Source organism: Pinus tabuliformis, chromosome 4_2, assembly GCF_031772625.1.
Source record: "Pinus tabuliformis cultivar Carrire ecotype Pingquan chromosome 4_2, CPIR1, whole genome shotgun sequence".
NCBI lineage: Eukaryota > Viridiplantae > Streptophyta > Pinopsida > Pinales > Pinaceae > Pinus > Pinus tabuliformis.
Genome location: NC_142304.1, coordinates 174568039 through 174594810, shown reverse-complemented (window position 1 = coordinate 174594810; position 26772 = coordinate 174568039). Strand labels below are relative to the sequence as shown.

Genomic DNA, 26772 nt, shown 5'->3' with positions numbered 1-26772 from the left:
TTAGCTCACTACAAAATTCCAATATGCCAAAAGCCTTGGACCCATTTTGGGAGTATGGGCACTCTAATGGTGGGATAGATCGGGCATATCTTACATGCAAATTGTGTGGGACCAGGATGACAGGAGGAGTTACACGATTGAAATATCATTTGGCTAGACTCACTGGACATGATGTTGGGATTTGTACAGTTTCTAGTCCGGAACTTATACAAAAAGCTCTCGAGGCAATTGATGAAAAAGACAGAAAGAAGGAAGAGACAGAAAGAAACAAGGCTGAACGTGCAGGTAGATTTTTCGAGATATCTTCTCCTAATTTCGATGCTGATGGTAGTGGGAGGGGTTCCACAACATCACCTGCTACTGCTAGTGCGAGGTCATCATTTTTTGTTCCACGAATAGTACATGGATCACAATGTTAATTTATGGTAGGTTCGATGCTTATAACAATTTACTTCTTTTTCTTATTATATTCCACAGATTAGCAATCACATGTACATAAAGTAAAGTGAAGATAGAACATTAAACGATCGACAAAAAACAAGCCAAGGCAAGAGACACAAGATGTGGCGGCTAGCCAGGGACAAACCCCACAATGTGTGGGGAAACCTTTTAATCAAATCTTTTTTTATCTTCAATAATTCAGCAGAGAGAAATAGTACAATAAATCCTATTTATATCAGCAGTAGCAAACCCTAGATCAGTAGCATCAGCATTAGCAGCTTCATCATCAAAACTAGGGCAGTTGATATCTCACAAAGACCGTCGGATCGACTTGATTCCACCACCAAAAGTTGCAGCCTTCGGAGGAGGTTCAGATGAACCTACAACACAGTTCAGAAGAGGAGGTTTGATGGTCCACACTGGTCAAACTTTGGATCTACAGTTGCAGCTTCAGTTTCAACAGCTCCCTTCAAACTAGGGCAATTGATATCTCACAAACCAACCGTTGGATCGACTTGATTCCACCACCAAAAGTTGCAGCCTTCAGAGGAGGTTCAGATGAACCTACAGCGTAGTTCAGAAGAGGAGGTTTGATGGTCCACGCTGGTCAAACTTTGGATCTGCAGTTGCAGCTTCAGTTTCAGCAGCTTCCTTCAAACTAGGGCAGTCGATATCTCGCAAACCGACCATCGGATCGACTTGATTCCACCACCAAAAGTTGCAGCCTTCAGAGGAGGTTCAGATGAACCTACAACGCAGTTCAGAAGAGGAGGTTTGATGGTCCACGTTGGTCAAACTTTGGATCTGCAATTGCAGCTTCAGTTTCAGCAGCGTCCTTCCACATGTGTGAGAGAGAGACTCTTTTCTGCGCAGTAGAGAAGACCCTCTTTTCTGCGTAGGAGAGAGAGAGAGAGATGTGATGAGATGAGCGAGTGAAAATGAGGAAAAGTCCTCTTGTATTTATACACAACTGATGATGTTTGAATAGATGCAACTGTTGGGCTTTTGAGCCTACATGAGTTGTAGGTCGGCTTGATAATAATTCCATAATCAAAATAAATTCATATCTCATAAATACTTATCGGAAGCGGATGATCTTTAGATCAACCCTACACCTCTCGATGAGAGGAATCTAATAAAAATATTATTAGCCATGAATAAGATGACCCACATGAATTTTGGCCCTAGTTGCCAATTTAACACTCCCTCTCAACTAGGGAGAACTTCATCTGCAATCTGTCTGTCGGTCGCTACTATTCATCCATCAAATGCACTGCCCTGTACAGCCTGACCCTTGCCCTGCTCTGCTCTATTCTACCTATTCTGCTTTGTCTTGTTCTGCCCTGTATTGATCTGTACTGCTCTACTCTGTTCTGCTCTACTCTACTTTTGTCTGAATTATGAAGAAGAAGAAATGATCGAGGATGTATCATACTGACTTAAATTCAGCCTCAGAGTATGTACCACTGGTCCCAGACCAATCTCAACCGACCCAAAGTCAGTATCATAGTATGTACAACTCCTACCACTGGTCCCAGACCAGTAACATCCTCCACTGACTCAAAGTTAGTCTCAGAGTGCGTACCACTGGTCCCATACCAATAACAACCGACCCGAAGTCAGTGTCATAGAATGTACCACTCCTACCACTGGTCCCAGACCAGTATCATTGATCCCAGATCAATGAAGGTCATCCTAGCGTAGGAGTACGGTAGATACAGCGATGCATCCATTGGTACTACTATGGTCCCTAACTTCATTTCCCTGCTCATTAATCAGATGAGACGTACTTCCCATGAGTCCCAGACTGCATGGGTAGGATGCCTCGACAGGAGAACTTAATCAATCCCGTCCTCACAGGAGAACACATCAATCCTACTACAATCGCCATGGAGAACACATCAATCCAGGCCTCACAAGAGAACACATCAATCCTGCTACAATCGCCATGGAGAACACATCAATCCTACGACAATCGCCTTGGAGAACACATCAATCCTGCTACAATCGCCATGGAGAACACATCAATCCAGGCCTCACAAGAGAACACATCAATCCTGCTACAATCGCCATGGAGAACACATCAATCCAGGCCTCACAGGAGAACTAATCATCCTGCTACACAGGAGAGCAAATCATCCTATTCCACAAGAAGGCGAATCATCTTGTCCCACAAGAGAGCGAATCATCTTGTTCCAGTGCGCACCACCAAGAGAGGGTGAGTCACCCTGTGGTCGTATGTTGCTCTAGTAAGAACCGCAAGCCCTCAGAACTCAATGTATGCAATATGCAGGGCCCTTGTACAAGGGTTTCCTGATGACTCCAAGTCGTTCGGGAAAATCACAGATTAGATCTTTCTTCGGGGCTTTGACAAGGTGTATCGACTTGTACATCATCTTAATGCGATGGAGCCTCCTTGCTCATCGACTTACCATATCCCAGATGATGTCTATCTGCTGGAGCAATCGACAAATACGGGATTCCTCAATAGTCGAATCCCACCCCTAGTTGTTACAGAGAATCACAGTGGCATGTTTTCAAACAGCTCACTAAAGAGCTTCCCCAACCAGGCAACTTCATACGAGATCATACTCATAGATATGTATCCGGTCTCGGCGGTGCTTATGGCAACAGACTTCTGCTTCCTGCTCGTCCATTATATCGAAGCAAAATCCAAAGAGAAACGGCACTAAAAAGTGCTCCAGTGATCCTCCACACTACCTGCCTAATCAGCATTGGAATAATCATGCAATTTCATATTTCCGACAGTGTATTTCAATCCATGAGAGATTGTGTCCTGAAGACATCTCAGAAGATTCTTGGCACCAATCTAGTGAGGCTCAACCAAATATGAGCTCACAATGCTAACTGCAAAACATATGTTCGGACGGAGGTTCACCAAGAACATCAACGCGAATGAATTTTTGAAACTCAGAGGCATTTCCCAAATCTGGTCCAACATCACTACCATATAACTTCTAAAAGTTAAGATCCTCGAGGTAGTCACAAGCTTGCAGTCCACCATACCAAATCTTTTCAGAATCTTCACCACATATTTTCCTTGAGATAGGAAAATTTCCCTTGGCTTCTGCCACACTTCAAGTCCTTGGTTATTCATTTCAAATTCAGAAGCCAGCTCCTTCTTACATTTGTGAATGAGAGGGTATGCACCTGTTAGAAAGAGGTCATCCACATACAACACCAGTATGAGAGGCTTGTCATCTTCAACCTTAAAGTAAAGGTTAGGATCGGCTTCGCTCCTAGTGAATCCCAGCTTCATCAAGTAGCTATCGATCCTCTCATACCATGCTCAGGGTGCTTGCTTCAGCCCATAGAGAGCCTTCTTCAACTTGCATATATGAGATTTTCAATCATAAATCTCAAATCCTTCGGGTTGCTCCACATAGACCTCATCTTTGATCAAACCATCCAAGAAAGCGGTCTTGACATCCATCTGATGTAGGTTCCATCCTTGTGAAGCCACAAGGGCTATGATCAAGCGAATGGTCGTATATCTGGCAACAAGTGCAATTATCACATCAGAGTCTATATCTTCCTTCTGGGAGAAACCACAAGCAACAAAACGAGCTTTATACTATTTCGTACTTCCATCTGCTGCAGCTTTATCTTGTAAGGCCATTTTGAAGTAACAATTGTCTTGTCCTAGGGTCTAGGAACTACTTCCCAGACATCATTCTCCATAATGGTCATAGCATCCTTCCATACTTGATGCTCGACAGCATCTGAGAATGATGAAGGCTCATTTTGTATGATTGTGTTCATATTGGTCAGGTATCCCTGATACCTGTTGGGTTTCTTACTTTCACGGAAGGTTCCTCGGGGTGCAGCATGTCTTTCAGCATCATCAAGTATCCCCCTAAGCCACGAAGGCCTCTTCCTGGAAGAGGAAGGCTCAGGTGGATAAATAGGATCCATCGGTTCTTCCACGTCAGGCATTGTTACATCATCTACCCATAGAGACAGCTTCCACAATTGTACTGTGCCACACCATTCTGCTCTGGAGTGCGTGGTGTAGTAGTCTCCCTCTTAATGCCAACCTCAGGTATGCTTGAGTGAACCAACTGTAATATATCGGAGGTCTTGCTTTGGCTAATATATCCTTTGCTTGGTTATTATCATTTCTTCCATGGCCTCCTAATGAGGTTTGCAAGTACATTGTGAAGGTTGTCAAGTCAATGATTCTGGCAGTAGATGGAAGCATCAGAAGAACGAAGCAAAGTTTTGTGGCAAGAGGATTCTTTCAAGATCAAGCATAAACTCAGCAAAAGTAATTTGTGTTCGCCAGGGAGAAATTGCACAGACTTCCAAGTGGATCAACTAGATCAAGAATTCAGTAGATGGCAGCATAGAGAAGTACAAAGCAAGGTTTGTGGCAAGAGGGTTCTCCCCAAAAAAGGAAGAGGACTATGAAGAAATATTTGCCCCAATTGCCAGGTACACTTCTATTAGAATTGATTCTATTATGGGTTGGAAATTGTATCAAATGAAAGTGAAAACCGCTTTTCTCAATGGAGTGATTGAGGAAGAAGTGTACACATAACAACCTTAGGGCTTTGAGGTACATGAGAGGGAGTCTCATGTTTGCAGACTAAAGAAGGCTTTGTACAGACTCAAGCAGACACCTCGAGCTTGGTATTCTCAAATTAACAAATACCTTATGAGTCTTGGTTTCACCAAGAGTAATGTCGACCCAACCTTTACTACAAGGTTGTCAAGAGCGAGCATGTGATCTTGTTATTATATGACTTGTTTCTGATGGGAGCAGAAGACCTTACATCACAAAGGGAGCAGTAGTGGCAAGAGGATTTGCTTCTGTGATAGAGGAAGCAGTCAGGATTTCCAAAGGAAGCCTTGCTTCAGAGGGAGTTGACCTTTAAGTTCGAGATTAAGGATCTAGATTTGATACATTACTTCTTTGGTTAAGAGAAGTATATTATTGATATCCTTCAAAGATTTGGGATGATGGATTGTCAGTCCATGGCCACTCCCATAGTGACCAATCTGAGGAAGCTGAGTAGTTCTAACTCAGATTTAGATTTGGTGGATCCCTCTATATATCAACATTTGATCAAATCCTTGACGTTACCAGACCTGATATTTGCTTTGCAGTGAACACTTTGAGCCAGTTCGTGGCGGAACCTAGTCATGTACAATGGATTGCGGCAAAGCATGTGTTGCCATATCTGTGTGGTTACTGGTACAATCAGTTATGGATTGAGATGTCTCAAATGGTGAAGTACAGTTGCAAGGATACACAAATTCTGATTGGGCAAGGAGTATCGAAGACAAGAAGAGCACATCAAGGTGTTGCTTGAGTTTGGGTTCTGCTATGATAATTTGGATGAACAAGGAGTAGACATTTGTCGCACTCAGCATTGTAGAGGTTGACTACATTGCAGCTAGGTTGACAGATCCAAGTTTGACTTGTGAATATCATATTGTATTTTTGTTGAACTAAACAATTTCTCCTAGAAATGGGTGTTGGGTTTTTCCCAAAGTAAATTTGAGTTTCTTTTGTGCTTGGTTGTCCCTTTAGATCCTACTGTCATTATTGCATTATTGTTGAAATTTTCTATGTATAATTGCTTAATGATATATGTGACTTAAGAAATCATTGGAAAGTAATTATCAAATTAGAAGAAGGTAAGGTGACTTGAAAATTTGAAATTCCATTTAATAATAATATTGTAAAGTATAATAATAATAATATTAATAATATTGATGACTAAGTCGAGATTGAACTATTAGGATTGATTAACGATAAGTTAAGTGATTTCCCTTCAACTATACTTGACTACTAATTGATGCAAAGTGATTTACTATTTTTGGAAAGTCGTACTTGAGATGTTAGATTTGACTTTCTATTTTTAGAAAGTCACTCCAAAATTGTCATAAATGATATTTTATTTAAAGAAATTCATCCCTAAGCTGCCAATTTTCAACGCTCCCTCTCAGCTAGGGAAGAATTTCTTTCTACAACAAAGATCCATGCTTTCTCTACACAACTTTGTTCATCTGTGCTCTAGAACAATGATGTCTCAATCTAATGAAGAAGCATCATCATAGGGGAGATTCATCTATCACCCTATATCCACTAATATTCCAACCTTGACATAGACTTGGGGGGATTACCACTCGTCAACACATGACAAGGACCGCGCACAACCAAATCTCATCTCTGCTTGGGGGGATTACCACTTGTCAACACATGACAAGAATCGCGCACAACCAAGCTTTACCACAAGAGTCAAGTAGTGGAACACCTAAATGCACAGACTTTAAGGGGATTACCACTACTCAACACATGACAAGGATCGCGCACAACCAAGTCTCATCTCTGCTTGGGGGGATTACCACTTATCAACACATGTCAAGGATCGCGCACAACCAAGCTTTACCACACCCATTGGCCTGATAAGGGGCAATCCCAACAAGCACAACTTGTGGGTAGGATGTATACTAGGGTATACTCTTGGCAAGTCTCAGACTTGATGGTAGGGGGGACTACCACTTGTCAAAAGATAACAAGGATCGTACAACATGAGGCAAATGATGACAAGGATTAAAAAACAAAGCATGGACCTATTTGGAAGATCATTGATCACAAAATGGAACAACCATCTCCATCAGCCTACACATGCAACTAGGTAATTCTTTAACCCAAGGTACCATTACAAATCCATATTAAAGTTTGGAGAAGAAGTACCTAGGGAGGTCAAAGATGGATTGTCCACTTGCCTAAAGTGCATGGTCCCCAATCAAATAATATATATCAGCAAAGTAGTGTGTTTAGTCGAAGTAGACATACCTTTTCCAAACAAGTAATTGTTTATGCAAGGAGCAAGACCAACCAAGTAAGCAATTCCAAAGTTATTAAGGACAAGCATCATCATTCCAGTCATTGAAAATTGCTAGCCAAAGTTAAGACTAATTTATTGAATTTTCTAACTTTTTCTTTGACTTATTGCAGCGACACAATGGAAATCATTTGGTAGCCAATGCCCTCAACTAGAAAGGTTTGCAATTCTGACCCTGAATCCAACTCGCAACACTTTCTACTGTGAGAACAATTGGTCTGTATTTAAGTGCATTCACAGGAGGAAGAGAAATTGTTTGGAACAACAACGGCTGAAGGATATTGTCTTTGTGCAATACAATCTTCCACTAAGGTGCAACAAGTGCAACCAATTGCTAAACCAAACATGATGTAGATCCCATTGTTGAAGATATGGATCCCTCCTTGGAATGATTAGTGGAGAGACAACTAACAGAATTTGAGGACGATGACTTTGGTGGATGCACTTGAGTCCACAATCAATGTCAGACACTAGCACTGTTACAGGCTAGAGAGAAGGCCGAGGATACTAGCAATGTTACAGGCTAGAGAGAAGGCAGAGGATGCTACAGATGAAGAGGAGCAAGGTAAAGGGGAGGAGTTTGATGATATGCAGTTATTTGTTTAGCCTATAGGTTGTAGGTTGTAGATTGATTCCTTTTGGACTTTAAAGGCCATTTAAAGCCTTAGTGTTTATGTATTTTGTTTCAAATATGTATTGCACTTGGTACCATTTTGCTATGTTCACTCTTACAAGCTGTATACACAAAGCAAACTTTGGATATTTGGTGTCTAATGATTTGGATTTACATTGATGTGTGTGTGTATTATTTAATTTTGCATTTATATATATATGTGTATATATATATATATATATATATATATTAGTAGGTCAGTTCACACTCTGGTTCCAGTTCCATATCAAACCCTCAACCAGTTTTAGTTCCAGTACCAGTTCTGATAGCATCCCAGTCCAAACCAAGGACCTCGAAAAGTTAGTAATAATGGGAGCCACCCCATGAACAGGTGCACTTATCAAACCAAAACTAGCAAATGCTCCACCCAAAAAAGGAGTAATGAAAGCTTCCTCCCATGTGGGGGAAGTAAAGCAAGTAAAGTAGGGAGATGACCCATTCAGTTGATAATATCCCTAGTCTAACTCGTGGCAAATGGGATGAGAATTAGAGACCACAAGTTGCTTGTGCATAAAGCTAGGTCAAGATAATGTATGGTCTCTCTCTAACCTGCTAGACACAATTATGAAGTTGAAGCTTGAAGTATTCTGCATAGTTTCTTGTGTTTTCTGAAAATTTTGCATAGCATCTTTCCTCCTAACGGAGGATGAATGGTTTGGTTTACCTAGGGGGTGACATTATACAGCCCTCATTTATTCCATTTTTGTCCTGATAAACTAAAAGATATTCTTAGTACTTACAATATAAAAAGGAGGTGAAGACCCAAGTCATTAGATACCTTTGAAGCATTTAGTCCCATTTACATCAATGGGCCTACTCTTGGCCATTTCTTTGATAATCTCTTGAACAACATATCTATCTTGAAAACCTGCATCACTAGGATTCAATTCCACGTGATGATTACTTGATACTGTTGTCAACTCCACATCAATGTTCCTTGTACCAGCCTGCAATATAATACACAGCATTATTCTCTACAACATATTTGAATGATCTCATTCCATTTAAGTATGAAAGATCAAAAACCACATCAATGTGTACATTTGGAAGCTTTGCAAGTTGAAATGTTCATAGTATCATACGCAACCCAAGTACAGTTAATATGCCAGCAGTAAATGTCCTTGAGGATATCACACTTCCAATTCAATGAGACAAGAATGAAAAATAGGCTCAGAAGCCATCCAGACAGCAAGATAAGTAATAAATGTGAGACAGAATTTTATTTTCAGGGTTGTAAATATCCACTTGTTAATATAAGATGCCTTTTACAAAAAAAGGTACATAATGAGAGAAATTAACAAATTTAAAGATATACATGTACTAAAGGGCGTTAAATTTTGTAACTATGGTTGATCTTCATAATGTATATTTTTGGTCCTTGATGTATTTGTAAGCATGTTCTTCATGTTTGAGCCAAAAGAAAACAAAAAGAAAATTATATTAGACATGCTATTCATGTCGGTTGTAAAAGGAAAAATTTTGAATTTATAAAAGAGAATTTTTGGCTCGAAAGTATGTTACGCCAGCCTCCTCCTAGTCAAGTGGGCCCCTCAAATGTTCAAGTCGGCTCAGTTGAATGACGCACCCATTCAGACCAGCAAAGCCAATAAATCAGAGGTGATTCAAACTCCCTCAAGGCATGAATGTAGCTTGCATATCTGAGGCATGGTAGCTCGCATATCTGTGGCAAGTAGCTCACATATATCTGAGGCAAGAAGAGACGAGTCTGAGGCAAGAATGAAGTCTGTAGCCAACAGTAAATGTCTGAGGCATATGAAGTATTCTGAGAAAGCAAGCGAAGATAATCTGTCATCTCTGAGGCCAGCGAAGGCTCTATTCTAAGACAGCGAAGAAAACCATCTCTGAGATCAGCAAATAGCATATTCTAAGTCATCGAAGTGTCATCTATGAGGGCCAATGAAGCAGCATTTCTGAGGCAAGGTCAGAGTTCTATGGGCAGATGACTTGACTAGGACGATGGACCAGGTTTCCGTTTGACCTAGTTATTGACTAAGAAGTAAGATGTATCTATGTTGAATTGAAGGTTTCTCTATTGAAAAGGTTGCTGGGTTTTCCCCCATGCAGGTTTTCCCAGGGTAAATTATTGTGTTCTTTGTGTGGCTGCCTCTTTGGGATCCTACTATATTAAATGTTATACTGTTGATGTCTTCTGTGTAATTTGCTTAATGATGAAATCGTGGATAAGAATGTGTAAAGGAATAAAATCATCAAAAGAAATTATCAGTGTAGAAGACAAATATATAAAAATCAACAAAGGGAACTCCTGAAAATCATATCCCGATAGGAAAATATGAGCAATCCCAATAATGCATGTAAAAATCACAGTTTATTTTGCTTTTCTGCTAGTTATTGACCTTTTGCCACGCATTTAGAAAAGAATAAATATTTTACATTATAAAGTGAGAAACACAACCCAAGAAAGATAAACTGTCTGCACAAAAAAATTATTCGCAAATGGGGATATAGCTAAAGATTGTACATCAATGCATATAACTTGCAACTTAAATCATTCAAATGACAAGTTCCCCTAACATTTGTCAAGCAAAACAATTGGAAGATCTCTGTTTCTGACAGAACCAAAGGTTATGTTGAAAATACTCAATATAACAAGCTTTGAAGTTTGTATGTATGTTATTAATGTAACACACTGCCAGATTATTAAGCAAAATGACAATTCTGCACAACATGAAATCAATTTGGAGCCGAGAAAGAGTCCATAACAAGAAGAAATGGATATCAAACATAAAATGATCACAACAAACGGAATTTCTTCAATATTTCTAGTCTAGTCTCCTCTGCCGATGTTGGATGCAACCCTCCTTCGAACTACTTTTCTATATTTGGCTTAGTCTCCTCTTCATATTTATCATCTAATTTTTTGATGTACTAGGGAAAAAACAAAACATGAATTATTTTTATAGATTGCATTATCTTTTGGATTAACAAAACATAATCCTAGGTACTAATGCTCAGGTGTTACCTGCAGTTGGAAGAGTGGAAAAATCTAATGCTCAGGTCTAATTTTATTGTCATGGAAAACTCTTTGCTTTCTACAAGACAATTGAAAATGTGATTGCCAATAGCTTTGAATCTACAGTTCAATATGGAGAAATAATATTATCCAATATTTAATAATGAGCGATATTCAAAAAGATCCAGTTTATCAAATTAAGAATTCAATTTATCCAGCACAGTAATTTATGATTCAATCTCCAATATGACTGGGAAGAATCTTTGGTCATTAAAGGCCCTTTTGTTTCCGGCGGCAGCTGTGCTGTCACATATTCCAACTCAACTTTTGTTGATCAGTATTTTTCAGATGTAGAATAAGACAAACTAGCTTTTCTTCACACGACTTCACATGGTCCAGTTAGATTTGTAATAATGCCAACAATTTGCTGTTCAATTTAACTTAAAATACAGTTAAACAATAGAATAAGTTCCGGTTCAAAGGCATTTGTTGCTTCAAACACAAAAGATGTAGAACATGGCTGCAATCCCTGAAATGAGTAGACTACATGAAATCCAGAAGAGTGGACAGAAATTGAAGTTTGCCAGACAGAAAAATCATCAATTCAAATACAGAAGTAGAACATGCATGCCCGCAATACCATAACAAATAAAGTTTGTGAAGGCTGAAGCTGAAAATTACCATTCTATTCCAGAATCTTACCGACAAAAGGGCAGTGCATACTACTTCCTTTTTATTTACAACAGTTAAAATAGTTACAATCAACTAGTATGCCTATAGTGTTTGTTTTTAGACTATAGTTATGAAGATACTTAAATTTAGAAAATGTAACCTTTATACAAATCTCATCTTAAATTCAGAATATTTAGCCATAATACATATTAGCTAAAAATAACCTCCTAGTAGTTAGCAGGTGACAAATATGAGCTGATCACAATGTTCAGATCTCCTGAAATTGTTGCCTTACACAATGTATACCATAACAGCAAGGCTAAATGTTTGCACCAATGGGGGTTGTGTCACAAGTACTTCGATCTAACCAAACTCACAAGGTCTATTTTTCTTGCAAGTGAGAAAATGAAAAATATGATCAAAGTTTACCTCAATCTTCCATGGCTTATTTTCTACCTTCACCTGCAAAACATCACAAGAACAAAAATTTGTCCTCAGAATTTATCACTTCAATAAATGTTATGGCTTAGTGTTCACTGTTAACCCAAAAAAAAGAAAAAAGCTTTTACCTTCTCAGCCCCTGGACCAAATATCTGCTTAAGCAAAGCCATGATTAAAGTTTTCTTTCCGGCACCAGATGGTCCATAGAATAGTAGATGAGGGCAGTCATGCTCAGAAACCTAAGAAAGCACATTATCGTAAACCTCAAAATAAGCATTAAATGTTGGTAACTAAAATTGCCTTAATAGTTATAACATAATTCTAGTAATCTCTTGACATGCTTTTGATCATTGTGTAAATTTTTACTCTATGCAGAGGAAAGAAAGTCTACAACTGATAAAAGTTTGGAAACCACCACTCCACTACATTTAAGGTTGATCCGATTACAAAGAAGGTGAAAACACAGGAAAATTACACTGACAAAGAAAACAGCAGACAGTTTTCAAGTTGAAATCTATAGAATAGCTTGGGGAGTTTGAGGAGACTTGGTCTAGTGAACATGTGTGAACATGTATCATTGTTTTATATTTCCACATTCCGATTTTGTATTTTAATATACTTTGTACTCTATCCTTATCTCCGTATCATTGTATTATATTTCTACATTTCTATTTTGTATTTTAATATACTTTGCACTCTATCCTTATCTCTTTTGGGTGACTTAGTCTATCTAAATTGATCATCCATGCACTTTATTGTCTTTTATTGGATGCTTGGTCAACTTTAGTAGTACAAAGGACTGCACAGCATGCATATAGTTTGGGCACTCCTCTACTCATACTTACATAATTTCTTCCGTGTGAGTTTAACTTGCACTGTTGGTATTGTGCTTATATAAATTGGTATCATAGCTTTGAGATTAGGGTCTCAAGAGATTAACCATTCCAATCTCCTTTGAGATTTTCTTCTTGCCCATAATCTTTTTCCAAGCTCTCTAGGGCATGGAACTATAGCCATGGAGTGGTCAGCTGCAATCTGTTACCATTACCAGTCCTTGATTTTATAGTTTCTTTCATTTTTCCCTTAACCTGCAGATCCCTATTTTCAATTGCAAAACCCTATCTGTTTCAACATCTTCTAAATCACATGGCCCCTATAAAAACACCAGTGAATCCACAGATTCTTAAGACTCTAGCCTTGCCCAAGACTGGCTGGACAAATGCAAGAGCAGCAACACCTATTGCTGAAGCCTGAAACCTTCATTACTCAACAACAACAGACCCAACAACAATAGGAGTTGTAGGCTAAAATGATGCATGATAGATGAGTATGTTCCAACAACTCACCAACCATCAACAACAGACCCAACAACAATAGGAGTTGTAGGCTAAAATGATGCATGATAGATGGGTATGTTCCAACAACTCACCACCCATCAACAAGAGCCCAGCCACAACCTCAACCCTAACCCACTATTCACTAGGTGATCCCAATCCTATTGTTCAGCAGACCTTCAAGTTGGACAATAAGCCGGCGGTGCCTAATTTTGATGGGGCTCTCAACAACAACAAGCTTGATTCTTGGACATGCAACATGGAGCCTTATTTCAAAACACGGTTAACCCTAACAAGGGCCAACAAGGTTCAGGCAACTGAAGTTCACCTCAACTACCAGGCCCATAAATGGTTGCAAAACCACACCCAACATTTGGCAACCAACAAACAATGCCCAATCAGCACTTGGGGAGACTTCAAGGATGCCATCCATGAGAGGTTTACCCATTATGGTACAAGGATGCTTTGTTAGCAACATGGCTATAGTAGCTTTGAGAAATCCTTGGATAGCCCATCCAACAATTTATTGATGTCTTCAACCAAATGTTCATCATGCTGGAGATAAGAAGCTCTGTAGACACTCTCTAGGTTAAGATCATTAATGGCTTATTTCCACATTCCAAGAAGGAATTGGGACTAATCTTTCTAACTTCCCTAGAGCATGCTTTTCTAGCTTGCTTCCACAAGTCAGGTTCCTCTCAACCCCATGTCACTTCTAGGGGTCAACCCAATAGTAGTGAACAAAACTTGTGGTCTCCTAAGTCCCAACATAAAACTTGTTGTCAAGACACAAAAGAAGAGCAAGTGGCACTCATACCACAAAAATGTGTGGACATTCTAATGATGAGCGCAAAGTTCTCTAGGTCAAGATCGCAAGGAAGGCTTAGCCCTTCTCACTGAACAACAGCAGCTTTATGCAGATACAAACATAGAGGTCACCAGTCCCGTCTATAAAACTCTATGCTGAAGAAGCTTTGTTCACTAAAAACTGCTAGATCAAGGATCAGTTAGTTTTCATCATTGTGCACAATGGTAGCCACAATAATCCAATATTCCAGTAGTTGGTCACAAAAGCTACAAATAACTCCTCATCTTAGTTGTATCATCTTTGATGAACCAAGAATTCCAAACAGCCTACCCTCATCACTCGAAAGTGTTCCATCACCTTTGCTATGGAATCCTTCCAGCACACAATGGAGTGTGATGTCACTCCTTTCATTTATTTTGACTTGATCGTGGGAAAGCCATACCATTATATTAGGCATGCAAAATCCGATGTCTATTTCGACAACGATAGGTTGTGCAAGGGCAGTAAGACATACAAACACACTTCCACTTCTCCTTCTACTATCCCACATGTACTTTCTAACAAACCAACTATTAAACATGTCACTCTCAACAACTCGTGTCATTGTGCATTTTCTCCAGAGTCCCAAGTCAAGGAAGACAACAAAGAGAACTTACCTCCCTCTGATATACAACAATCATTGGGTCATACACAAATGTATTTGAAAACCCAAGAGTTTACCTTGTTCAAAACAATACAACATCCATTGAGCTCCCTCTTGCTTCTTCCCTGCCAACAACATGGTTGAGTACAAAGCCTTGCTGATGGGCCTTGACACTGATAGAAAGATGGGAATTAAGATGTTGAAGGTTGTGGGTTATTCTAAGCTAGTAATCAATCAAGTGAGAAACCAATGTCAAGTTAAGCATCCAAAAGGCAATACAGAAATAAAGTCTGAGATTTGTTTGATAGTTTCTTCGATGCTATCAACTTGATTTACAGTTACAGTCCCCAAGCTGAAAATCATTTGGTGAATGCCCAAGATGTCTCTGCATTACATTTTCAAGTCTCCTACCACTGACCATTTGAAGAACTATGTGCACATCATACATCGACACTCAATTCCATGTACTATTAAGCATTGATATGTCCTTGACGATAACCAACAGATAAACTGCTCAGTGCTTCATGCTTATAATAGATACTTTTTTGGGGATGGAAATAGATGTTTGATCCAAATGGTGACATGCGCAGCAACAATTTCACCCCTAACACAATGGGTAGTTGTCCTATCCTCCATCTCAAAACTAATGTTCTCCCTTGAGATTTTGTACCCTAGGCAGACAATTTGAGCTCCACAATATACTAAGCAAGCCTTCCATACCATTGTTTTAAAAGTCGGCTGATTCGGAACCGACTCGGCCGAGTTGGTCTGAGCCGGTAAAAATATTTGCAACCCGGCCGTCGAACCGGTTCAGCCGACCGAGTCATGTAATGACTCGGCCAGCTCGGCCGAGTCCGTATCAACCCAGCCGGGTCACTTCCTGCGGCCAGTAAACCAAAAAACCGCCCTTTTTTTTTTATGATTTTGCTAAGTGTTGGGGACTCCAAATGGTTTTATTAATTGGTTAGTTGTCTTTGGGGTCCATTCCCCTCTCCCAAACCCTATTTAACCCACTCAACTCCTCTCATTCTCTCACAGCCATCTCATGCATTTGAGTGAGAACTTCAGTGAGAGTTTGTGAGGAGTTGTTGAGTTTGTTTTTGGAGCAGCAGTGAGGAGTCTTGGGCAAGCATTGTAGCTAGAGTGAGGAGCTTCTTGGGCAGCCATTTGGAGCAGCATTGAGGAGTTGATTTCTTGGAGCAAGCTTGAGGAGGCAATTTGTGCCTGGAGGTATTTTTTTTCACTTGTACAAATATGTTTTTGCTTATTAAATTTTAGGTGCATATCTAAAAATCCTAAAGAGTGTTTTTTGTGAAAGAAATGAACATTGAATCAATGTTTTTTTTTCATGTTCAGATTGGTTGCTTTCATTTCCAAATCAAAAAATGGCACCTAGAGTGAAACATGCTGCTTGGGCATATGTTGAAATGGTTGATAGTCAAATGCATTGCAAATTTTGCCATAGGAAAATTAAGGAAGGTCCTGGGGGCATTAATAGGCTGAAACAACACTTGGCGGGGATTAGAGGCCAAATTAATCCATGTACCTCACTAGAAATTTGGGAGATTAGGAAGGAATTGTTAGCCAGTTTTGAGAAGTTTAAAGAAGATAAGGCTAGGCAAAAAGAGTTAAGAGGCTGATATTGGGAGGAAGAGGGAGATATAAAAAATGATGGCTACCAACCCCCATTATGATTTTGAGGGTTCTTCCTCTATCCCTCCTATTGATGCATCCAACCCTTTCCGATATGTTCCTCCCTCTTTTGATTATATTCAAGAAAAGGGAAAGGGTAGAATGAAAAAGGGTGATATGAGTATCAAAAGTTATTTCACTCCCTCCTCTCCATCAAGATGCAGATGGTCCTCAAGCTAGTAAAAGTCAAATGCAGCCCACTTTAGATGACCATTGGAAGAAAGAATTGAGGGAGACTGCTTGTGATTACATAGCTAGATGGTGGTATGATGCTGATATCCCCTTCAATGCTTCTCGTTCACCATATTATGAGCCTATGTTTGATGCCATACATGTTGCTGGAAAAGGCTTCAAAGGCCCTACTATGCATGAGCTAAGGGGGTATCGTTTGCAGAAAGAAATTGCCTCCATTAATGAGTATTTGAAAGATTTCAAGGACTCATGGGCAAGAACAGGATGTACCATCATGTCAGATGGATGGACTGATCAAAGAAACCATACCATCATAAAGTTTCTTATCTTCTGCCCACGGGGAACCATGTTTTTAAAATCAGTTGATGCATCTGATAAGGTAAAAGATGGGCAATTGTTGTTTCAGCTATTGGATCAGGTTGTTGAGGAGGTGGGGGTGGCTAATGTTGTTCAAGTCATCACAGATAATGCCTCTAACTATGTTCTTGCTGGTAAACTGTTAGAGGAAAAATACAAGACCATCTTTTGGACCCCATGTGCTGCACATTGCATAGACCTCATGCTTGAGGATATTGTTAAATTAGAATGGGTCAAAAACATTGCAGATCATGCCAAAAGCATAACAAAATTTATCTACAATCATTCATGGAATTTGAGCCTCATGAGGAAACACATTGGGGGCAAGGATATTATTAGGCCTACCATCACTAGATTTGCTACTCATTTATTGACATTGCAATCTATGCTTTCCCAAAATAGAAACTTGCAAAAGATGTTTCCTAGTGATGAATGGAATCAAAGCAATTGGTCTCACAAACTGGAAGGCAAAGAATTGAAAAAGAAAGTTAATGAAGAAATATTTTGGAGAAAGGCAGCAGAGATTGTGATGCTTGCTGAGCCATTGGTTAAGGTGTTGCAGTTATTGGATGGGGAAAGATTGGTTATAGGCTTCAGTTATGAGGCTATGGATCAAGCAAAGGAGCAAATAAAGATGGCATACAAGGATAAAGTGGCTAAGTATGGGCCCATTTGGGCAATCATTGATCAAAGATGGAACAATCAACTCCATCGCCCTATATATGCCGCTGGATATTTTTTGAACCCAAGGTATCATTATAAAGCTAAGGAGTCAAGAGCTTTGAGGGGGGAGGTTAGAGATGGACTGATTGACTACATTGATCGCATGATCCCATTGGAGTCTGATCAACTGGAGATACACCGACAAGTCACGACCTTCAGCAATGCCTCGGGTACATTTGGGAAGAACCTAGCAAAGATTGCAAGAGAAGCAGATGAGCCAAGTAAACAAAAATTTCAATTTTCAAATTCTTAATAGTTTTTTTAAATTTTGTTAAATCATTTATAATTTGAAAGTTGGATATAATTTGTAATTTTGTTGAGCTAACTCATTACACTCCTATGTTTTTTGCAGCACAATGGTGGGAGGCTTTTGGTGGCCATTGTCCTGAATTGCAGAAGCTTGCAATTCGTATTTTGAGTCAAACTTGCAGTGCTACTAGGTGTGAGCGCAATCGTTCTGTCTTTGAGAGGATTCACACAAAGAAGAGAAACCGTTTGGATCAAAAACAGTTAAATGATCTAGTCTATGTCCAATACAACCTCCGGCTCAGACGCAACCAATTGCTGAACAAAAGACCTAATTCAGATCCCATTGTGTTGGAAGACATTGATCCAACATCAAATTAGGTAGTGGAGAGTCATCCAGCAGAGTTTGATCCTGATGAGGATCTTGATTTTGATTTAGATAGGGAGGCATCACTCGAACATGATGTTTAGTTGAATGCAAATCTTGATCCACTTGTGCTACCAGCCTCAACCTCAGCCTCACAACCAGCAAGGACTCCAGTTGCAGGCGCTTCCTCTGCTCAACCACGACAAAAGCGCAGCCGCATATCTTCTCTATCTCAACTTGCATCTGCTTCACAGCCTGCTAGTGCTACCACTTCTACAGTTGCAGCTGGAGATGATGAGGAGGAGGAGCCATGGGGCCCCCTGTCTGACTCTGATGATGATCCAGAGATTGATCCACATGATCTTGGCTCCTCTGGCAGTAGCTACTAGCCAGTGGCCCAGTAGTACTGGTCACAGTTTACTTTTGTTGTAGAGGCCATTTCTAGCCTCCTTGGTTCTGTGTTTTTGTTTTGAATCTTTCATCATGTATGTATTGGACAGTGCAATGGGTGCCATTTTGATATAATGGATGTATTCATGAGCCTACTTTGATCATATGTTGTCTTCCATCTATATTCTAATGTTGTGTGTTTGGAAACATGAATGAAAATCTTTAAAATTATGTTTTTTTATAAATAAAAAAAATATTTCATGTATTTTTTACAACGACCGAGTCATTGAAATCGAGTCGATACCGAGTCGGAGTCGGAGTCGAAGTCGACCCTCAGCCGTGTCGGAGTCCGAGTCGGAGTTTTAAAACATTGTTCCATACAACCCAAAAGATTTGAAATGGGAAATCTTAACCTTGGAATTGAGGGTAATCAAAGTATGTGAAATCGCCAAAGTCTCTGTCTGCCTAAGAAAAGCAAAGGTATGTCAATTTGTTCAAAGAATCTAAGGATGCATTTCCTTGGTGATATGAGAATTTCAAAATTTATGACACTTCAATATTCTAGAACTAGCCTAAATCCATCTTAACTTTGGATCTATCAAGCGTCGAGAGGGATCAAATCTCTCGAGGTGCAAACCTCTTTTTTAAGTGCAAAACTTGAGAAAAGGTTTGCACCTCAAGAGATTTGATCTCTCTCGGCGCTTGATAGACCTGGAGTTAAGATGGATATAGGTTGGTTCCAGTTGTGTAGAGTCACACAAAATTTGTTGAATATCTAAGTAATATGATCATTTTCATTTTATTTTAAGATGGATCAGTTACCTTAGTATATTAAGAAAATATAGAATATTAATAAGTAAAATGATGCAAAATGATGAAATAAAAAATTTCGATATGAAGGAACCATGAAACAATTTTGATTAATAGAAATCATGAATAATAAGAATGTAATCAATTACAAATAGTTTACATGTGATCAATCTCAATCTATCTTCTTCTGCTTTTCTTATAGCCACGCCTGCTACTTTTGCCATTTTTTCATATCGGTCATACGAAAAGGGAGGTTGAAATGGTAGACCATTCAAATCTTTAACTCGAGATATTGCAATAAACATCATACCTGTCTCTCTTGCTTCTTAATATTAATAGTTGCCTTCTCCAATGTCAATCCTTGTGACTTATGGATTGTTAAGCCCCAGGCAAGTTTCAAAGCAAGTTGTTTTTTTGTTACCTTTTTCAATACGTGTAATAGGAATTGTTTGAGGGAATGAATCATCCCATGGAACTCCCACATAATTATCAAATTGTACTAAAACATATGTAGGTGGTTCTGGAGGTAAAATTCCAGGGTTATACACAATTTTTTCTACAACTCCAAGAGCACCATTTACGAGTTCTGCATTAGTCTATATGTTTGATGTAAGCATGACCTAAGCTCCAACTGCAAGTAACTCAAGTTCCATGTCTTCCTCATATTCTTCCATGGAATTGTTGTTCGCAACACTGGCTGCAATGGGACAGTTCAAGTTTTGTAAACCACGCTTATTATGATTTCTTCATCATTATTTGTTGTAAACAAACGTATTTCCTTATCAAAAGACTCTTTTGTGGAAACATCCAATGAACTATTTGTACGACTTATGAGTAACTTCCAATTTTCCACAATTGTAGTTGCATCTCTAACATTCATCAACAAATTACGAAAACGTATTTGCTCATTGCTTTGTCCATCTTGTCGAAACACAGTGTCAAGGGTCACAACTGTTGTGAATGAATTCCATAATTCTTTTGCAAGACCTTCAAATGCATATACAGGTTTATCCATAATAGGTGGTAATTGTCCAAAAAAAGTGTTAGCATTTTTTGGGAAATCTTGGAGAAGTCTAGAGTCAATGTTTTTTAGCAAATTTCTTCCAATGAAACTCATTTCATTTATTAGGATATATTTGACATGCTTCAATTCATCTTGCAAGGTCATTAAACCTGGTCCCCAAAGACGTGTTACCTCTTTGATTGGGATTTGAAGTGCAAAATGAATTGTTGTTCCAGATATGTTAAAAGTTGCAACCCTTGTAGGAGCTAAAAGAAGAATGGAATCTTCTCAAGAAGAGTGTAATGTTCCTAATGGAAATTTAAAATGATAAACAAAGCAAACATAGCAAAAATACACACACAAATTTCACACCACATTAAACACCCAGAAAATGCCAAAAATTATGTTGAACTGAGCCATTTTATTAAGATAAATGTTGGGGTACAAGATAAGATCAGAATGCATGCACCTGGGCCTGCCCAATGCAAGCTAACAATGCCCAGGCGATGAAATCAGTGGTTCAAACACAAGTGTAGTTGTCCCCAACAAAGATCTGCACGGTCCCTCAGAACACTGCACTGTTGGCTGAAGAAATGGTTGTTAGGACCTCCTCCCGTGCTCAAAAAATTTCAGGAAATTAACCCCGGTCTCTCTCCAATAACCCACAAAAACCCACGAAGGGTTTGGCCAAATGTTGACCTCGAAATTTCGACCCAATTTCTCCTAGATCCTCCAGCTATTGGGTATTTCGACCCACCTGTAACTGGCATTGTTGATGGCCCTCAAAATGGCTGAGATATTCAGCAAATTCCCTCTCAGAATCCCTCCACAAAACTCAACCCCAAATTCCTCTTCCTCCTTATGTCCCACATGTGGCACGAAATGGAACTATACAGGCCCACGCAGAGTCTCTATTGAACCAGCTCCACAAACACACTGCAAAGGCTCCCGGATCGATCTGAAGATGATGGATACTCCCTCCTAGGGCTGGCACTCGAGGTCCACCGAAGCAAGGCTGAGATTCTCGCCTAAAAATCTCTTGTGCTCAACAGCGCATGCAGACTTGCCTTCCAACTCAAGTGTGTTAAGTCAAGGTGAATGTTCCAATGATCAAGATGCCCAAAATTGAGTGCCTCCTCCTATTTTGTCATTGTGCCTCCAATTTGCCCATGTGGGACCCACTCATCGTTGTCCTCCATATTTTCCCTCCAATAGTGCGTATTTCCAAGAGGGGAGTGTATTCCCTTCTTGGTGTGGTCCCCACCATTTGATTTTCCCCTCTTTCCTATGTTGGGTCTTTGCCTTAGCTCCAAAAATATCAAGTGGGGTCCCGCAACCCACTTTTCCTAAGTGAAAATACAAACATGACAAAATTGGAAAAAAATGGATATTTCCCCTTAACAATATTGCTAAGTGGGAATATCACAAAGTGCCTCAACCTCAAGAGCCTTTTTAAATTTTAATAGCCCCAAACAAATAAGTTTATCTTGTACCTGCAGTTCCTTGGATTATCATACATAAAGGATCAACCCCTTATCTATAATGGTCAGGGATAATATCAAATGTTATTCTTTGTTTAACTCCCAAAATTTCAAACGAATAAGACTTCGAATGTTGGTTAGTATGAATCTTATTCGATTTTTTCTTCTGAGATATAAAATGAATAGCACGATTTGAAGTTTCTTCATCCACAAAATTTTCGCTCCAATTATGCATAACATTACGATCACTATGTCCAAGCATCTCAAACTCATTATAATTTATAAATTTATTCTTATACAATCCACAAATGATCTCCCACTCATTTTGCCTAAAATTTGTAGGTGGATTTGGAACTTCTTCTTCATCAGACTCAACTGTTTGAACTGGAGGTAGTGGATTGTGATCAACATGCCATGGATTGTATCGAAAGTTTTCCCAGTTATACACTATCACATCACTTGTGACTTATATCTCTACCAACTTCGACCAACAAAATTCTATAAACTTTTCATCTTCATGATTAGGAATCGTATTATATCGAGGAAACACATGCACAATAGATGCATTCTTTCATTCTCTCCATTTCAAAAGGTCTTGTATAATACCAACTCCGACCAATAAAATTCTACAAACTTGTCATCTTCATGATTAGGAATCGAATTATATCGAGGAAACACACGCACAATTGGTGCATTCTTTCGTTCTCTCCATTTATCACCACGTCGACGTTTGTCATATGACCAAGATATTTCCATATCTATCAATGAAAACTGCTCAAGATGGGCAGGTCGCTTATATGCATCAATAAGAAAATTATCATTGTCAATGTCAAATGTATCAACACGCACTTATTTGAAAACCTTCAAACCAACATTTAGAACCTCAAATCGACGACTAAATTCAGAAAGAGGAATCTCTAAGCGCAAATGACATGTATCCTGTGCACCTATATCTTTGTCAACAATGGATTCACATAACAAACTCCTATATGCGCATGTTGTTGGTTCATTTGGATTTTGAATAGAGGAAACATGCATCAACATATCATGAAATGTTTCTGATCCTTTTTTAGACTTTGCAGCATATTTTGTTATGTAATTAGTGACCACATGCTTTGAAAGATCAGGTTGCCAATCTATATTAGCCCTCCACATCATTAATGTTTCACGATTATTTGTATTCAATCTATGATCATTTCGTCTTGGTTTATACTTTTTTTCTCCATTCTCGTCAACATAAAGTTTTGAATGATTGCATAAATCCCATGGTGCATTATATCAACACACCAATCTTCCTGCCTTCTTGTGTAGGCAAGATTTCTCATTGCAAGTGATGTGATGCTCAACACAATTCAGAAGTTCTTCATAATCAATCATAGGATCAGATTGAAATATTTGTTGCATGTCCTTTAAGCAAGGGTGGTCATCAACATTGAGCCTAACCTGAATATTTCTTTGATGTCGATCACGTGGATTCATTGCATGTACACATCTATCAAAATATTCTTTAGCAAGCCTAACCTTTGTATGATTATCCCAATTCAAAGTGTCCATGTTAGGAGCATTTTTTAACCATAGAAATCCATGCATGTGTGGAGATCCATGATGTTGTCATTCATAGTGACACAAAAAAAATTGTAGCTTGATGAAAACGCTCAAAAATTTCATCTCAGAACATTGTATGCCTTAAATGCATATATTGTGCTACAATATGAGGATTATCAATGACATTTTGACGTCTCCATTTCCTTGCTTCCCCTTCATCTACAGGACTTCACCAAAGATTAATTTATGAAAATTTGGCTATTGCATATTTGTTGCACTTAGTGTGAAGAACATTGTTGGACATCCAATCTGTTGAATCAAGTCAGATAACTTAGCACAACATTTGCTCCAATATGCATGTGTACCTCTTAGTACAGTTCCAAATCGCATTAATCTTTCTGCAAGTCGTGATTCTGGAAGATTTTGTAGATGCTCTCGTAACTCCTCCATTGTTGTCGGTAGATCTGTCATATTCTTCTTTACAAAAACTACAGAAGAAGCTTGAGCACAATGTCTCATAATGATATTAAGTAAGAAGTATCTAAAGTGTGGGTGCCTTCCAAACCTGTTGTCATGATATCTAAGAAGATGTTTTGCATACTCGTGAAGATGGACATTTCTCCTTCATGGTTGCAACCAATCTGCCTCACCTATTGGGAACAATGTTGGAAATGCCATGTCAAATAATCCTTCGGTGTTATACTCATTGATTGGTGATGAGCCAAGTCAAATAATCCTTTGGTGTTATACTCATTGATTGGTGATGAGCCAATTCTAGGCCAATTAAGCACTTCAAGAAATCCACCATTCGTGTCATGTTCCTCTACATTAGGGTTATTTTCCCAAGCTCAAATAAGTTCAATCTCTTGTGGTAGATTCAAAAGCTTTGTCGCAAAAGAAGATGTATTTAAGCCTTCTAATACATCATCAATCCCAAATGTTCCCTCCAACACTGCAAATTCAATGTCATTGTCTATCTCTGGTAAAGTAACAAAATTAATCATATTTGATACATTTGTTGCAATTTCAGGTAACTCATCCAATGCATTATAATCAACTTGAACATCACAATAATATGGATCATTTTGAATCTTATATAATAATGCATCCAATACTCTTTGTTTTCTAACTGTAAAATCATAACTTGATCCTTATTGGCCTTTTCTCTGCACAATAATCATTAAATCTAAGTCTTGAATATGTCAAGGTAATGTGCGGGTAACATCTTTAATTTCTTGTGGGAAACTAATGGTGTGTCCTCTATATTTGTATTGTCCGCCTATTGGATGCATAACTTGCAAAATTGGATTCGCATGTGCTATTAACATCTCTTCAACTTGTGTGAGCACTTTAAGGACTTGAGGTTGCTTTCCTAGATCCATATGATTCTCAGATGAAAATCTATGATGATTTCCCTCTTCTACATCTCATGCATATTGGACTTGTATTTGTATTTAACACTTGAATTCCAGCATACGACTCCTCACACACATGACAGATGAACGTCTGCCAATGAATCAATCTTAACACGAAATCTTTGATGTGCAATATTCATATCTTCAAATGTATCATATGTATCATGCTTAATTTGAATTTCTTCAAGTGGCTCTATGTCCATATTTATTGCATCATTTTTTTCACTTAGAGCTACTCTTCTTTTTTTCATAGGATTTTCTCTCTTTGCATTATTTTTCTTCATGGGAGATAGACTTCTTTTTCTCATAGAATTTTCTTTTTCTTCAAGTTCAAAATTTTGTTTTCCTTGTTCTTGATGTTCCTCAGTTATCATTTATTGTTCCTTTCTTTGTCAACATGCCCTTTGTTGTGCAAAATTTTGATTTTTTTGTTCTTCATGTTGTGCATTTGTCATTTGTTGTGCCTTTCTTTGTTGATACGCTCTGTCGTTCAACATTTTTTTGTCTTTGTATTTGTTGTTGTTCAATTGTCATTTGTTGTGACATTCTTTGTCGATATGCTCTTTGTTGCTCAACATTTGTTTGTCCATATTTCTTTAGCTGATCAAGTGGCACTTTCACCAATTGTGTTTTTGTTCGTGCTCTTTGTTCTCCAATATATGTTGTGTTCCATATTCCATTATGCCCTTATATTACAAAATTAAAAGGAATCCATTGATATATATTCAAATCAACGTAGTCCAATAGTATTCACTTAGATCAATGCAAACAATTAATCATTCACGCTTAAACTAATGCATCCAATAATATACACTGAAATCAATGCAAATAGTTAATTCAAACATGCTTTAACTAATGCCTCTAATAGTATTCACCGAAATCAATGCAATCAATTAACTCAATCACACTTAAACTAATACAATCCAATAGTATTCACTAAAATCAAAATTAAACCTATTAAAACTAATGTAATCCACTATTATTCATTGAAATCAATGAAATGAATTAATTTTCCAAAAGCAAAAACAAATACCTCAACAACAACAACAAATACATACCTCAACAACAACAACAAATACATATTGCTATTGGCAAAATTCTTTCTATAATTATCATAGAAAAAATACAAATACCTATTTATATAATATAAGTATAAATAATAAAGAATAAGTGAGTATAATATGAGTATACCTATTTCTATTAAAAGGACCATCTTACATTATAACTTTGAGTTTTAAAATGGATAATTTAAATTTATTTTTAAAAAATAACTAAAACTAATTCCAATTTTACAATTAAAAATATAATTATTTATTATATTATATATTATAAAAATATAATAATATATAACAAACTCTACATTATTTTTCTTTTTTTTACTACTTTGAATGCTTGAAAGTGTATAAATAGCCTTTCTTCTAACTGCTTCAATTTATTAAATGGCTTTGTCAAGTATAATATTGGCTTTTAATATTAAACCTACGGTTTAAGCCTTCTGTAAAGCCCAAATTGGGCAATTTAACCAGAGAACTTATTCTAAAACCTATCAATGTATAATTTTAACCCAACAATATAAACCCCTAATTTTGAAACCTTAACCAGACAATGACTGAAATTTTAAAGAAGAATACAAATTTCAGGAGAATACCTGGTATTCGCTTGAAGGTGT

At 38.2% G+C, this 26772-nt stretch overlaps 1 protein-coding gene across 4 annotated transcripts in view; it reads right to left on the bottom strand.

The window, feature by feature from the left end:
- Positions 1 to 26772, bottom strand: part of EMB2775 (ATPase family associated with various cellular activities (AAA)) — a 240541-nt gene that overhangs the window by 174969 nt on the left and 38800 nt on the right. For all 4 annotated transcript variants that reach the window (XM_089428398.1, XM_089428397.1, XM_089428400.1 and 1 more), the window contains exons 2-4: positions 12226 to 12336; positions 12086 to 12118; positions 8771 to 8939 (exon numbers count right to left, since the gene is read on the bottom strand). In XM_089428398.1, the coding sequence (XP_089284524.1) occupies positions 8771 to 8939; positions 12086 to 12118; positions 12226 to 12336 (313 nt within the window). The remainder of the gene's footprint in view (positions 1 to 8770; positions 8940 to 12085; positions 12119 to 12225; positions 12337 to 26772) is intronic.